This window comes from Triticum aestivum, chromosome 5D, assembly GCF_018294505.1.
Source record: "Triticum aestivum cultivar Chinese Spring chromosome 5D, IWGSC CS RefSeq v2.1, whole genome shotgun sequence".
Lineage (NCBI taxonomy): Eukaryota > Viridiplantae > Streptophyta > Magnoliopsida > Poales > Poaceae > Triticum > Triticum aestivum.
In genome coordinates, this window is record NC_057808.1 from 451,329,140 (window position 1) to 451,345,137 (window position 15,998).

General features: G+C 44.4%; 1 protein-coding gene across 2 annotated transcripts; it reads left to right on the forward strand.

Moving 5' to 3' along the window:
- The first annotated feature begins 1,302 nt into the window (after positions 1 to 1,302).
- On the forward strand, positions 1,303 to 6,590 carry LOC123122656 (ruBisCO large subunit-binding protein subunit alpha). 2 transcript variants are annotated; one of them, XM_044542954.1, is made up of 8 exons: positions 1,303 to 1,957; positions 2,702 to 2,860; positions 2,938 to 3,145; positions 3,770 to 3,915; positions 4,178 to 4,484; positions 4,842 to 5,092; positions 5,290 to 5,490; positions 5,878 to 6,590. In XM_044542954.1, the coding sequence occupies exons 2-8, from the start codon at positions 2,846 to 2,848 to the stop codon at positions 6,184 to 6,186; spliced, it is 1,437 nt and encodes a 478-aa protein (XP_044398889.1). In that variant the 5' UTR covers positions 1,303 to 1,957; positions 2,702 to 2,845; the 3' UTR covers positions 6,187 to 6,590. The 2 variants fall into 2 exon arrangements, with proteins under 2 accessions (XP_044398889.1, XP_044398887.1); XM_044542952.1 differs by having other exon boundaries at positions 2,739 to 2,860.
- Positions 6,591 to 15,998: the final 9,408 nt, after the last annotated feature.

A 15,998-nucleotide genomic window follows, 5' to 3' on the forward strand; every position in this document is an offset into this window, starting at 1 on the left:
TAATACAAGCTTCATATTTGTAGCTTTTGCAAAATCGTGTTGCGTGAATATAACAGTATCATCCACGTACTGTAGAACGGAGATGCCCCCACTACAAGATGTGGGACGAGTCCTCCTACTTGGCCAATCTCTTTAGCCCGACCAATAAGTACCGCCAACATATGTGCTACAATGCTAAACAACACAGGAGACATAGAATCCCCTTGTCGTAACCCCTTACGTGTCTAGAAATTAACAATGACCTGTGTCATCATTAACCTTTATCCCGACACTGCCTTTCTATATGAATGAGTCCACCTGAGATCTCCAAGATTCATTGAACCCCTTCATACGTAAGGCTTGCTGGAGGAAGGGCCATTTGACCTTATCATACGCTTTTTCAAAATCTACTTTGAAGATAATACCATCTAGTTTCTTCATATGGATTTCGTGCCCTTCTTGTATTTATCGTCCTAGCATGAAGGCAGTTTGAGTTGGTTGCACAACGGAATGGGCTATATGTGTCAACCTATTCATGCCAACCTTTGTAAAAATCTTGAAGCTTACATTGAGAAGACAGATCGGCCTAAACTGCTCAATGCAAATAGCTTCCACCTTTTTTGGCAACAACGTTATTGTTCCAAAATTGAGGTGATTCAAGTGACCATCGAACAAATCATGGAACATAGGCATAAGATCTTGATTTATGATATGCCAGCATTTTTGATAAAATTCTACCGGGAACCCATCCGGCCCGGGCGCTTTACTATGCTTCATTTATTGCGTCAAACACCTCTTTCTCAATGAAAGGAGCCGACAACACCTCATTCTCTTCTGAGTTGAGTTGAGGTATGTCCCCGATCGCACTTTCATCGAGAGATACGAAATTATCTTCGAGTGCTCCGAGAAGTTTCTTATAATATTCGGAGATGTACAATTTTAGGTTCTCATGTCCTACAATTGTACCCTCATCTTGCTCTAGCTGGATTATCTTTTTCCTTCTATATTTCCCATTAGCTATCATGTGGAAGAATTGGGTATTATCATCCCCTTGGACAATCCTAGAAACCTTTGCTCTAAGCGCCCATTTCATTTCCTCCTCTCTCAAAAGGGCTTGTAACATCCTCTCTGGCACATTCTTAATATCTCGTTCAGATAAATTGAGAAGGATTGATTCCGCTTTCAACTAACAAAAAAAAATTGCTCAGTTCCAGGCCCTATTCGTCGTATTGCTTCCGGCTCCTCGTTGTGGCCCAAAGCCCACCGCCAGCCTAAATGATTTATTTTTTCCCTCGGCAATCGAATTGGTGGAAATCCCCTAAACCTCAAAAAACCCCTATCTCTCAGTCGCCCACTCTTCCCCATTGACCACTCCGCCGCCGGCAACCCCCCGGAGCTCCACTCGCTCGCCTCCCCCTCCTCCGCCCGCCGTCCCCCACGGCCATCTCGTCGTTCCTCTGGTTTCCGACCATCTGCTCTCCCTCCGGGTGCTGCCACCGGTCCAACACGCACCGCCCGCAGTCGCCCCATTCCACTACTCCCCACCCACTTCACGAGCGCCGGCGCCGCCTCCCCTCGGTGCCAGGCCCCGGTGGGGGCGCAGTGACTGCCTCACCTCTCCCCTCGCGGCGACGCCTTCTTCCGGCCCCAAGCCGCCGCCGCGCACCTGGGCCCCTCCCACCCTATCCGGGGGCCGGAGCCCACTCCTCAACGCCGGCGCACTAAATTCGTGCTCCCACCGCCACCACCATGTCTCTTACCACAGCTTCCTTCGCCGCGCCCGCTTGCTCCTCATCCTCCTCCTGGCCGCCGCTACCCAGGTGGCCGTGCCGGCTACCCAGACCGGCGAGGGGCTGCCGCCGCCTGGCGGTGCGGGCGGACGTCAAGGTGATATCCTCCGGCGACGCTTGCCGCCGCGGGCTCGCCGCCGGCATCCACAAGCTCGCCGATGCCGTCTCCGTCACTCTCGGTCCCAAAGGTGTGTTTTCTGCTTGCTTCCTTCTTGGTCAGATATATCACTGTAATCGTAATTTCTTTTGCTGTAGTATTACTCCTGGATAATGTTTGCTATGGTGTATAATCTAGAGATATATCACTGTAATCGTAATTTCTTTTGCTGTAGTATTACTCCTGGATTCTTTTTCCCCTTTTTATTGGTAACTGGTACAAAGGTGGAAACTGTTTCTGTCAATGTTCCTGTAGAGCCGTAAATTCGTTGTTATCTTTGGTAATCCCCACAAGATGTTTGAACATTCAGTATTTGTTGGGAACCTTATTCTTTTGGCACAATTTAGTCTGCTTGTGTAATTGTTCTCCGGTTTTGTATAAGCATTTGTCATGCACTCCCTACTTCCGCACTTTGAAGAAATAGTCCAAACTCCTAATCATAAACTGTTGTGTCAGTATTGTAACTGTCATCTTGCAACTGTAATGTTCTTGCGAATTTGATAGTGAAATTCTTAATTCTAAAGCTTCCAATGGATCGTTTTTGCTCTTTTTATGATATATACATTTCATAAAGATTTTAGCCTCAAATCCAGTGTACTAGTGGATATTGCAAATGGACTGAACACACTGTTCCTGAGATATAGGATCACCAAATTATGCCCTCTGCCTGCTTGCTCTTTCTTGTTAAATCTGTTACCATTTGTTCATTGATATAGATGCTGCTCATGTTGTTGGGATCATATATGCCTGAACGATTTGTTTTATTGTCTTGTAGTGCTATTAATTGCTGAGAACACAAAGGTTTGCTGCAGGGAGGAATGTTGTTATTGATCAAGATGATGTTCCTAAAGTAATTAATGATGGTGTCACAATCGCCAAGGCTATAGAACTTCCAAATTCACTTGAGCATGCAGGGGCCATGCTACTTCAAGAGGTACAGTGTTCAATGTTTTAACAATCATAAATTTCTTAATATAACTGCTTCTTATTCATTGCAAACATGTCAAACAGATAGCAACCAAGACAAACAGTACTGTTGGGGATGGAACCACGACAGCGATTATTTTGGCCCGAGAAATCATCAGCCTTGGCTTATTGGCCGTTGCCAACGGTGCTAACCCAGTTGCTTTAAGAAAGGGCATTGACAAAGCTGTTCATGAACTGCTTGGGATCTTGAAGACAAAATCTATCCCTGTGAGTACAAAGGAGGACATAAAAGGTAATCTTCGTCTCCTGGGAAGTCCCAAATCATGGATGGAAAAACACCAAACAATAAGGATGGAGAAGCAACTACTGGACTTCGTCTGATATCTGCCCAGCAGATTATCATAACTAAGCAAAAATGGTGTATGTTCTGTATATTGAAATGGAACTGCACCTTACAAATTTTAAGTAATAAAGGGATGCACACCGTCATGTTTTATTTTCATTTCTGTCCATTTTCTTTAATTGTGGAATGAAATACGCACACATTCATTTGAAATGTTGAACACAGTCATATTAGTCAGCTTGGTAAGGCCTCCTTTGGTTCATAGGGTAGGAATCATAGGAATAGAAAAGTCATAGGAAATGAGATGACATGTATCTCAAATCCTATGAGTAGGAATAGGGATGGAGATGCCCTTTGATTCACATCATAGGATTTTTTCCATTGAGTCTAGGCTAATGTTTATTTTCCTATGAAATGTGGAGGATAGGAAGAATTCCTCCATAGGAATAGGATTCCATTCCTACAAACCAAAGGGCTCTAATGGATTTTTTCCTATAGAAATCCTATCCTATGAAATTCCTACAAGATTCCTCTTAACCAAAGGAGGCCTAAATCTTTAAATTTTATTTTCAGCTGTAGCATCAATATCAGCTGGCAATGATGAATATGTTGGCAATCTCATTGCCGACGCATTGGAGAAGATAGGTCCTGATGGAATAATCAAAATCGAGTCATCATCTTCCATATATACTTCAGTTGAGGTGCAGGAAGGAATGAAGGTACATTTATGTGGTCATAAAGCCCCCCCCCCCCCCCCCCCTAAGAATTGTAACTATATTATATGTTTTTTGATTTTCCAACAAAGCATGGCATCATCTCAACACATAAACAGAGGCCATGTCATTTGATAATTTTAAACAAATTTACACTCCAAAAAGTTTAACCCTCTCTTAGTGATTTTTTGTTACTTAAGAAAACAAATATAGACTGGCAAGCTCAGAAGAGATAATTATTTAATGATTCTCTGTCTGATCCCTGCAGATAGACAAGGGTTACACCTCACCTCATTTCATCACAAATCCAGACAAAGCAATTGTTGAATTTGAAAATGCTAGAGTGCTTTTAACTGATCAACGGGTGAATGAAATCCAAGAGATACTTCCTTTGCTGGAGAAGACCACACAGTTGAGTGTCCCTTTGTTGATTATTGCCGAGGATATTTCACATTCGGTGTACTCGACTCTGGTTCTTAACAAACTGAATGGTTTGCTAAATGTTGCGGTTGTCAAATGTCCTGGTTTGGGAGATGAAAAGAAGGCTATTCTGCAAGATATTGCCATTATGACAGGTAAACTTGTAGATTTACTATTGCTAAGCTCCATCCGTCTAAGCTCTATGCTGCTAGCGTTGTTCTATCCATTGAAGTTCAGATTTTTATCTTTATCGTTTGTGATATCTTTACTGAATTTGGTATTTTTTTCCCAAAAGCTCTTTTCATACATTTTTATCAGTTGCTTTTCCACTCTAATGAATTCTAAGATGAGCCTTTTCTTGTATTTACTATCTTCTTTATAACTTACATTTATGGTGTGTGGCTCCATTAGGACTATACTTCAATTTTGCATTTGCACGGTGCATTGCTTTGAAATTATCTAGTTATATTCGTGCCTGACTACAGCCTAAGTATTTTTCTTCAATTAAGCAGGTGCAGATTTCTTTGTTAGTGACCTTGGTTGGGGTCTTCAAGCAATTACATCTGACCAGCTGGGTATGGCTCAAAAGATCACTATCACGAGTGAATCTACAACTATAATTGCACATCCCTCTATGAGACCAGAGATTGAGGCTAGGATTATGCAACTAAAGAAAGATCTAGAGGAGACAACAAGTACCTATCTAAAAGAAAGGTTTTCTGCAAGAATTGCTAAACTCTCAAGAGGTGTAGCAGTTATCAAGGTGTGCGAGTCATTCACTAAACCACCTACATTCCAATAGTTCTTCCTACTGAATGATGTTTTCTTAGCTTGCTGCAATCATTACATAGAGTTTCAGGATACAGAAGTGCATAATGCAGAAATCATTGTAATTGTGGTATTAAATTTCTTCCTGTTTCTTTCTTTGTGGGCATTTGAGGAGTTTTTGGTATTATTCAGGTAGGGGCAGCCACTGAAGCTGAACTTGAGGACAGAAAGCTGAGAGTGGAGGATGCGAAGAATGCAACTTTTGCAGCCATCAGCGAAGGCATCACACCTGGTGGTGGTGTAACATATGTTGAACTGTCTAAGCATATTCCCAGTATCATGGATCTCGTGGATGACCCGGAAGAGAAGATTGGTGTAAATATTGTGGGGAAGGTAGGTCATCCATGCATTTACTCTTGTATCTTCTCTCTGCAATATGGTTGTCCAATCATTGCATTTGCCGCTGATTTGTGTAAATGGCCACTTTTGCGAACCTAAACATCATAACTAAGATACTCCCTATGATCCATATTAGTTATCGCTCAAACGGATGTATCTAGCACTGAAATACATCTAGATACATCCGTTTCAGCCAAGAATTAATATGAATCGGAGGGAGTATATAATTTGCTAGTCAGTTATATTGACTGACGAGTGTAAAGAAGTATTTGTTCAAAGTGCTCACTCATTAGAGCATCCGTGACACTTTTGTACTTATGCAAATTACATGTATCTATTGCATATCATCCTAACTCTGAAATTTGTGAAATGCTGTTCCAGGCACTCCTTGTCCCTGCTATGACGATAGCTCGCAATGCCGGCGCAGATGGTTCAGCTGTCGTAGAGAAGATTCTTGAAAGCGAGTGGCGAGTTGGGTACAATGCGATGACAGATAAGTTCGAAGACCTTGTTGATGCCGGGGTGGTTGATCCGTGCCGGGTTGCAAGATGCGTGCTCCAGAACTCTGCTTCTATTGCAGGGCTAATTCTAATGACCCAAGCAATGATGTTTGATAAGATAAAGAAGAAAAAGTCGCCCATTCCTGAAATTCCAGGCCTCCCGCCGTTGCAGATAAATCAAAATTCTTAGGTCTGAGCAATTCTTATCCTGATATCAAAGAAGGTTCCATAAACGTGAAGATCATTTTGCTCTAAGCTAAGAACAGAGTGGGCCCGTGAAGGACAGCTCTTCTCATTATTGTCTAGAGCGGTGAATGGGTTCAGGAGGTTAGTCTGAAGGGGGGTGGGGATCGGTTGGTACCATTGATATCAACTATATCTAGGTTTTGCCCTTTTTTCTTTTTAGTACTGTTAGGTGTATTTTCATTATCTCTGTTTGTAGTGGTGTTGTTAGATGTCAAGTGCAGATTCTCCCCAAAAAGAAAATATGGTAGGTGTAGTATTTTCATACCTGCACAATATTTTTGTAGCATGTAACATAGTAATGATTACACTGGCGGAACTGTCATGTCGATTTCCCAAATGTGTGAGCTAGCTCTTGTCCCTTTTGTTATGCTAATCATGTGTGGCCCCTTGATTGATACATAATGAAAGTAAAATCAAATGCGCTGCGCCGTGTTTATAAGCAAGAGGTTGCTGAAGTCAAGTAAAATGTTCAGTTGGTACGGGCAGTTGGGACACATTGATTTCACCTGTATCATGTTGTCTGTACCACTGTGTAGTGGTGTCATGTGCCATATTTTTCATATACGCAGAATTTTGTAACAAGCACAGGACAACTGGCATGCCATTTTTCATATACGCAGAATTTTGTCTGGCTTCACTATACACTACATGATTAGGAAGCTATTTTTTGCTTTTACTTTCAAACATGTTTCATGGCAGTGTGTTGCCTCTTGCTTGATACCTAACGAATGTGAAGTAAACGAACACTATTTTCTGTTTCGGCGTTGATGTCAAATGTAGTGTAATTTCCGCGTTGAACGATCTCTCAAATGGTAGCGTAAGCTGATTACTCCTTACTTACAAAATTAATAGAAACAAGTTAAATTCAATCAATGGCGCAAGCTACTAATGCGGCACATCATCTGATGACAATTGAAGAACACAAAGGACAGAAGATGAACTGCTCTTGTGGAATCTCATAGAAGGAAGTGTGGATTGCTTGTTCCTACTCCCGATCAATCTGTTACCCCCGTGATGCTACCTGAGTAGCAAGCAACAATGACATTTCCCGTTCGGATTAGTTCACTGCCCTGCGCATCCTGATTCCCTCTACCTCTTAGTCCCACACGTGCTCAAACATGATGCTACATATGCAATGTACAATTGAAGTATTGAACATCTAGTATAAGAAAGACTGGGTTGATCATGTAGTGTATAGTGAAGCCAGACAATTAACTGCATCAAGCTAAGCTGGAAATCTAATCCGTGCGAAGAAGGGCGACATGTCGACGGAACAACTGGAAGATTTATACACCTCCTCTCCGGACAGGTCCATGTGCTCATATCCAAGGGTACGGGTCACCCTGACAAGGAAAGCAAATGCCGAGTAGTGCTACTTTAGTGCATACTGATAGCGCTTTTAGAATGTTGGTGAGCTGTGTTTCTGAAAACTATATCCATGCTAGTCGCGATAGTAGCCTTAAGTTTCAAACCATAGAAAAAAATCGAGTTTGTTGATATGGCACTTGCATTGGATTCATTACTATACTGGGCCATGATAGCAATACTGGAACCGAAATAAAAGTTGACTCATCTCATCTTTATCACAAAACAACATGTTTTGCTACATGGTGGTTTAATGAGACCGTATTTTGTAAAAATACCCCCTTTCCAAGATAATATACTTGCGTGGCCCTTATAGTTTGCTAAGATGTTTCTGTCGAAAGGTGGTTTAGTTCAAGAGGACTTGTTGGACAAAGCTGTTTCCCATTCCGATGTTGCTCTCAGGATAATGTATTGTGTGTATTACTTAAAAGCTGTTCAAGGACATAAAATGTGTGTATGAACACCCATATAATAAATCAATAGGAAAAAAAATTTGTCCTGACACCCAAAAACAAATGAAATGACATCTGAAGATAAAATAATATGTTACAGGCAAATAAGTGTCGATATTCTATGGAAAGTGTGCTAACACCCACAAGATTGGTGAAAACTAAAAAAATGATGGCAAAGTAAAAAAAACACTTCCATCCGAGATATAGCTGAAGACATAAAAACATGTATGCTCACGCTTGTTTGTAAACGTTTAGAAAATTGCTAAAGGTTATTGAAACGAAAACTTGAGCACCCCTCCCCCTCCCGCGCGAAGGGGGGTGTTCGAGGGATCTGGCGTGGGGTGGCGGCAGCTGGAGGGCGGGCATTGGCGAGCACTAGTAGAAAACAGGGCTTTGGTCCAGGCCTGGCCAGCCCATTAGTCCCGGTTCAGTCACGAACCGGGACCCATGGGGGCGACGGTCCCGGTTCGTGAGGCCAGGGGGCCGGCCGGGTCTCGTGGGGCATTGTTCCCGATTCGTCTGGACCCTTTGGTCCCGGTTCTAGACATGAACCGGGACCAATGTGGCTCGCTCCTGGCCCACAACCATTGGTCCCGGTTCGTGGCTGGAACCGGGACCAGAGGACCCCCTTTAGTCCCGGTTCTAGCCACGAACCGGGACCAATGAGATGCCTATATATACCCCCTAGCCAGCGAGCAGAGCACTCCACACTGCTCTGTTTTTCTAGCCGGCGAGGGGAGAGCTTTGTGGTGCTCTAGCTCACCTCCTATGCACATGAGGTGTTCGATGAAATGCCCGAGCCACACTTAAGCTTTCTCCTCTCGAAGCTCCTTGTCCAAGCTCCATTTTTCTCGAGATTTGTCTAGGTTTCCGTCCCCGTCCTCACCGCCGTCGATCGCCCGCGCCGATCTCGTCGCCGACACCAGCGTGGTGATCCTCTTGATCTTATCTTCTTTCTAAAAGAAAAAAAGTTCTTATGTGTATGATTTAGATAGATACTTGTGTAATTTTCTTACTTTTATTATTGTTTGTTATTATATAGTGCGATGGTTTTGGTATCCACCTCCGTCGGCCCTCGTCCTGTCTATGATTCAGATGTGGTATATATATTATCTTTTATAGCTATTTGGTTCATTTATTGTTTATTACAATTATGCCGACCAACTTGACATAGATTTTTTTATCTAGGAGCTATGTGAACCGGAAATTCCAACCGACCCTGTTGTCGAGAGGTTAAATTTAGTTGAAGAAGAAAACAATTACTAGAAGGAAAAATTTAAAAAAAATTGAGGAGGAGAAGATTATATTGGAGTTGCATGTTGCGGATGTCGTCGATGATCACAAGATCAAGATGGATGCAATGCGCTTGAAGATTAGAAAGATTAGAAAATATGCTATTCATACCGAGGCTTGGTATCATTTTGCCGTTGGATCAATTGTTACCTTGGTTGCAATTATGATTGCATTTGTTGTTGCATTGAAATGTTTTACATAGTTTCAATGTATGGTTTAATTAGATGCTCCGGAGAACTATGTATGTACTTTGGTTTTAATGTGATGATGAACTTCTATTAATTTGGTCACTTATCTATTCATGATGTTCTGTAATGGTTTTTGACACACCTAATTATATATAATGCACGCAGATGAACCGGCAATGGATGTACGGTAACAGACGCACCTCCGAGTACATTGAGGGCCTGCATAATTTTCTCACAGTGGCTGAGGCAAATAAGCAGAATGGTTTTATGTGTTGTCCATGCCCTAGCTGTGGGAATACGAGGTCTTACTCTGACTCGAAAACCCTTCACACCCACCTACTTTATAAGGGTTTCATGCCACACTATAATGTTTGGACCAAGCACGGAGAAAGAGGGGTTATGATGGAAGACAGCGAAGAAGAAGAGGATGATGACAACTATTGGCCCCCTGAATACGGTGATGCTGCAACGGGGGAAGCTGAAGATCAATAGGAACCAGACGATGTGCCCGATGATGATCTCTGCCGGGTCATTGTTGATGCAAAGAGACAGTGCGAAAATGAAAAGGAGAAGCTGAAGTTCGATCGCATGTTAGAGGATCACAAAAAAGGTTGTACCCCAATTGCGAAGATGGCAACACAAAGCTCGGTACCGTATTGGAATTGCTGCAGTGGAAGGCGAAGAATGGTGTGCCTGACAAAGGATTTGAGAAGCTACTGAAAATATTGAAGAAGAAGCTTCCAAAGGATAACGAATTGCCCGACAGTACGTACGCATCACAGAAGGTTGTATGCCCTCTAGGATTGGAGGTGCAGAAGATACATGCATGCCCTAATGACTGCATCCTCTACCACGATGCATACGAGGATTTGAACGCATGCCTGGTATGCGGTGCATTGCGGTATAAGATCAGACGAGATGACCCTGGTGATGTTGACGGTGAGCGCCCCAGGAAGAGGGTTCCTGCCAAGATGATGTGGTATGCTCCTATAATACCACAGTTGAAACATCTGTTTAGAAACAAAGAGCATGTCAAGTTGATGCGATGGCACAGAGAGGACCGTAAGAAAGATGGGCAGTTGAGAGCACCCGCTGACGGTCGCAGTGGAGAAAAATCGAGAGAAAGTACTGGGAGGAGTTTGCAGGTGACGCAAGGAACATATGGTTTGGTTTAAGCCCAGATGGCATTAATCCTTTTGGGGAGCAGAGCAGCAATCACAACACCTGGCCCGTGACTCTATGTATCTATAACCTTCCTCCTTGGTTGTGCATGAAGCGAAAATTCATTATGATGCCGTTCTCATCCAAGGCCCTAAGCAAGCCGGCAACGACATTGATGTGTACCTAAGGCCATTAGTTGAAGAACTTTTACAACTGTGGAATGGAAACGGTGTACGTGTGTGGGATGAGCACAAACATGAGGAATTTGATCTGCATGCGTTGTTGTTTGTAACCATCAATGATGGGCCTGCTCTCAGTAACCTTTCAGGACAGACAAACAAGGGATACCACGCATGCACGCACTGTTTAGATGACACCGAAAGTATATACCTGGACAAATGCAGGAAGAATGTGTACCTGGGGCATCGTCGATTTCTTCCGACCAACCATCAATGTCGAAAGAAAGGCAAGCATTTCGAAGGCGAGGCAGATCACCGGAAGAAGCCCGCCATCCGTACCGGTGATCACATACTTGCTATGGTCAATGAATTACAAGTAATCTTTGGAAAGGGTCCCGGCGGACCATCTGTTCCGAATGACGCTGAGGGACGCGCACTCACGTGGAAGAAGAAATCAATATTTTGGGACCTACCCTACTGGAAAGACCTAGAGGTCCGCTCTTCAATCGACTTGATGCACGTGAAGAAGAACCTTTGCGTGAACCTGCTAGGCTTCTTGGGCGTGTATGGGAAGACAAATGATACACCGGAGGCACGGGAGGACCTGCAACGTTTGCACGAAAAAGACGGCATGCCTCCAAAGCAGTATGAAGGTCCTGCCAGCTACGCTCTTTCCAAAGAAGAGAAGGAAATCTTCTTTGAATGCCTGCTCAGTATGAAGGTCCCGTCTGGCTTCTCGTCGAATATAAAGGGAATAATAAATATGGCAGAGAAAAAGTTCCAAAACCTAAAGTCTCATGACTGCCACATGATTATGACGCAACTGCTTCCGGTTGCATTGAGGGGGCTTCTACCGAAAAACGTTAGATTAGCCATTGTGAAGCTATGTGCATTCCTCAATGCAATCTCTCAAGAGGTGATCGATCTAGAAATCCTACCAAGGTTAAGGAGTGATGTGGCGCGATGTCTTGTCAGTTTTGAGCTGGTGTTCCCACCGTCCTTCTTCAATATCATGACGCACATCCTAGTTCATCTAGTCGACGAGATTGTCATTCTGGGCCCTGTATTTCTACACAATATGTTCCCCTTTAAGAGGTTCATGGGAGTCCTAAAGAAATATGTCTGTAACCGCGCTAGGCCAGAAGGAAGCATCTCCATGGGCCATCAAACAGAGGATGTCATTGGGTTTTGTGTTGACTTCATTCCTGATCTTAAGAAGATTGGTCTCCCTCAATCGCGGTATGAGGGGAGACTGACTGGAAAAGGCACGCTAGGAGGGGACTCAATAATATGTAGGAACGGGCATTCTTGGTCTCAAGCACACTACACAGTCCTACAGAACTCTACCTTGGCGACCGCGTATGTCGATGAACATAAGAACATTCTGCGTATGCAGAACCGGGCTTTAGCGCCGGTTCGTAAGGGCCTTTAGTGCCGGTTCTGCAACCGGCACTAAAGAGTGGAGACTAAAGGCCCCCCCTTTACTACCGGTTCGGCACGAACCGGCGCTAAAGTGCCACCACGTGGCACGAGCCAGGCCCGGGTGCCGGTAGACCATTAGTACCGGTTGGTAGCACCAACCGGTACTAAATGTTTGGGGGGTTTTGGTTTTAATTTTTATTTTTCCATTAATTTTGTGTTTTCCATTTAATTCTTTTTTGTTTGCTGGTATTTTACGATACTACACATTGTACACGTTATGCATATATATAAATAGATTTTCTCGTAGAACCGATCATATATATATATATATATAATCGAATGTCTCACAACCACCATTAATTATTCACACATACACATGTATATATATACAATTTCTCCTACATGTTGCCTTGGTGCCTTCGGAGCACGATGACAAGTGGTTCATGGGGGCGGTAGCGGGTAATAGTATTCTCCTTTGGGATTTATGACCTGGTCGAGCAAAAATTCCGCTATTTCCTCTTGAAGTGCTCGTATGCGCTCCTCTGGTAGGAGCTGGTCCTGCACCTCTTTGAACTGTTAAGAAGGAGATCAATATGCATGTGTATTAGTTGTGTGACTAGATATCGACAATCATGTAAGATTTGTGAATAGTGTTCTGGCAAACGTACCCAGTCCTGTCTATCAGATCTGCTCCTTTCGGGCGCCATCATGCGAATGTTCTTGCAAACGTAGTATGCACACACTTCAGTCCCCGACGCTTGCTTCAGGGCCTTTATGAGAATAGAATTTAATCAGATAATAATTAATCAAGCATGTTAATTAATTAATGGTATTGAAACAAGAATTAAAGAGATGGTAGCTAGCTAGCTAGTATTACTTAATTACTTACCTTGGGTCGATACCAACATAGCTTTTGTCGCCATTTTCCTGGAGTCACCTTGATGTACTTTGCCCAAGCCCTGCCTGCCGGCAAAGAAAATTAATAAAGGGGTTATTAAAAATAGTTCGTATCAGGAAATGACGAACTAAATAGGCCGAGATATAGTTAATAATGATTGAAATTACGTGTTGACTATCCCCTTCACGATGCTGTAGTCACTATCTTTTTTAAGTAGTGAGTCCAGTACTTCAACTTTTCCTTCGTCAACTTTAATGTCTAACAAGATCCAGTGGAAGCTGCATGCGCATACGTTTGCATGTATAAATTAAGCGGGCATGTGCATAACACCAATCAACTATAACCCTAAACCCTATACACTTATTAACATCTAGCTAGTAAGCAAAAACAGAATTTGTAGTACAAGACAGTGTGACTCACTCGAAGTTGTAAGGAAGTAGTATATCTTCATTGCTATTGAGGCACTTCAAGAACTCTAGCATGAATTTCTCTACATCTTGTCTACACCATTCCAATTTCCATGTGTATTCATTAACGGTATTTGGGTCAATGAACCCAATGCCATAGCGTCCAGCTTTTTTCATTTCATACATCTTCATCCTGCATAATACCACAGAAAAGAATATATAGTGAGGATATATAATTACAGGTAATTAATGATCAATCAATGAGCACTAGAGCTAGCTTGAGACTTAAATTACAGAAAGAAATCACTTACAGACAATAGCAACTGACGATAGATTTGTCGAGTGCATCTTGATTGAATAACTGAAATAGTTTTGAATACTCAACAGATAGAGCTTTCTTATTGAAGTAATGATCTTCCTCGACTTGCACCATGAGGGACTCTCGATTGGAAATCTTGGTAATTTTCATGTACCAATCATGCAATTCATACATTCTCGTTGGGAGGTTCTTGACCTCCTCGGGCTCGACCAAAGGTTGGCCCCGGACATATTTCCGTTTTATTTCCTCCTCTCTAAGCGGAGACATGGGCTCGATCTCGAGGAGTTGTCCAACAGTGATCTTGAGCATTTCAGCCTGCATTATATGCTCCTCGGTTATTACCACATCGCCCAGCTCGGGAACGTAAACGGTTTGCCCACAATAATATTGGGCGCACGTACTCTCATGTGTTGTTGGCACAACAAGCGGGGGGGGGGGGGTCGATTGCGCCGCCTGTTCTCCCAGCTGGGGAACGGTTTTCCCGCATTTTTTGACAGCTGCTTGTTGGCTCGAGCTCGAGCTCGCTTCTTTCTGTAGTCGTGCTCGATGTGCCTTCCTGATTGGCGCTCATAGTCTGAGTCAACAGGCTTGGGAGCTGGTGGTCTAGCCATACGAATGAAGTGGTCAATCTTTTCCTCAGGCACTTTCTCCCTCGGCGGCGTTGCCGGTTTCGGTCGAAAATGAGCGTCCACTTCAGCCCGCACTATTGCATCGTTTTGCTCCTCGGTCATGTCGTAAGGCCTCTGAGGAAGAGGAGCGAGGCTGCTTGGACCATATTTATATCGCTTGTCTCCGCCTGTACTTTCTGTACTACCTCGACTCGTACCGCTACGCACCATAGCTGCGGCGTGTCTCTTCTGCGATTGCTTAGGCGGTGGAGACAGCTGACGTGGCTTAGTTGGAGCAGGAGGAGTGGCCTGATGCTGTGCCGGACTTGAAGCAGGAGGTGTGGCCTAACACGGTGTCGGACTTGAAGCAGGAGGTGTGGCCTGACGCTGTGCCGGACTTGAAGCAGGAGGTGTGGCCTGACACGGTGTCAGACTTGAAACAGGAGGAGTGGCCTGACGCTGTGCCGGACTTGAAGCAGGAGTCTGCTCACGCGTTCGTGGACTTGGAGGAGCGGGAGTCTGCTAACACGGTGGCGGACTTCGAGGAGGAGTCGACAGACGCGGTGTCGGTGGACTTCGAAAGATGATGCAATCCTTTCTCCATAGGATGATACGATGTATGGCCTCTCCCAGTGTGTGCTCGTCATCACCTCCAGGAATGTCAAGATCTAGCCCCGAATATGGGTCCACCACCTCATCAACCAAGACACGAGCATAGCCCTCTGGAATCGGGGCGCAATGGAAGGTTGCTTCGGGGGTAATTGTAAAAGCAACGGCGTCCGCCACCTTCATGGATATGTTCTTCATTTTGAAGTGTAGCTCACAGTTAGTGTTCTCTATGATGTCATCCACAGGGTATGTATCCAGCAGTGCGTCGCCCGGGGCGGAACCAACGCTGCTTCTCGGCATGGATGGGACGGTGCTATCCAATGCTGGATGATCATCCGCTTGCTGCTGCCGCTGCTGAGACCCCCTTTCCTGGCTAAGTGAGTCGATCTGCTGCTGCTGCTGCTGGAATTTGAGTGCCAAGTCCGCGTGCCTTGCTTCTAGGCCTTGAAGGCGTTCCGCGTCCTGCTTCCTCTGCTCCTCCTCCAGCTTCCTCTTCTTCTCCTCCTCCATCTTCTTTCTTGCACGGGTCCTGTAGTCGTCGTTCCATTCCGAAAAGCCCTCATACCAGGGAATAACGCCCTTGCCTCGTGTTCTTCCCGGGTGTTCAGGATTTCCCAGGGCGCGCGTAAGCTCGTCGTTCTCTCTGTTGGGCGTGAACACCCCCTTTCGAGCATCTTCTATTGCGTCAAGTAACTTTTGTTCTGCTCCTTTTAGACTTGCCTTCTTCGAAACCAGGCCTGTCTTCGGGTCCAACGCCCCCCCATGCGCATAGAACCAAGTTCTGCACCTGGGGGGCCAGCTCCTAGTAACCGGAGTGACCCCTGCATCCTCCATCTCTTGCTCAGACTTATCCCA

What these genes read in the sequence shown, in the direction of transcription:
- LOC123122656 (XM_044542952.1), top strand. Translation starts at nt 1,729, where the DNA reads ATGTCTCTTACCACAGCTTCCTTCGCCGCGCCCGCTTGCTCCTCATCC. An exon ending in TACAAAGGAGGACATAAAAG is followed by an intron (nt 3,146 to 3,769) that starts GTAATCTTCGTC and finishes TTTTATTTTCAG; the next exon opens with CTGTAGCATCAATATCAGCT. An exon ending in GTGTAAATATTGTGGGGAAG is followed by an intron (nt 5,491 to 5,877) that starts GTAGGTCATCCA and finishes ATGCTGTTCCAG; the next exon opens with GCACTCCTTGTCCCTGCTAT.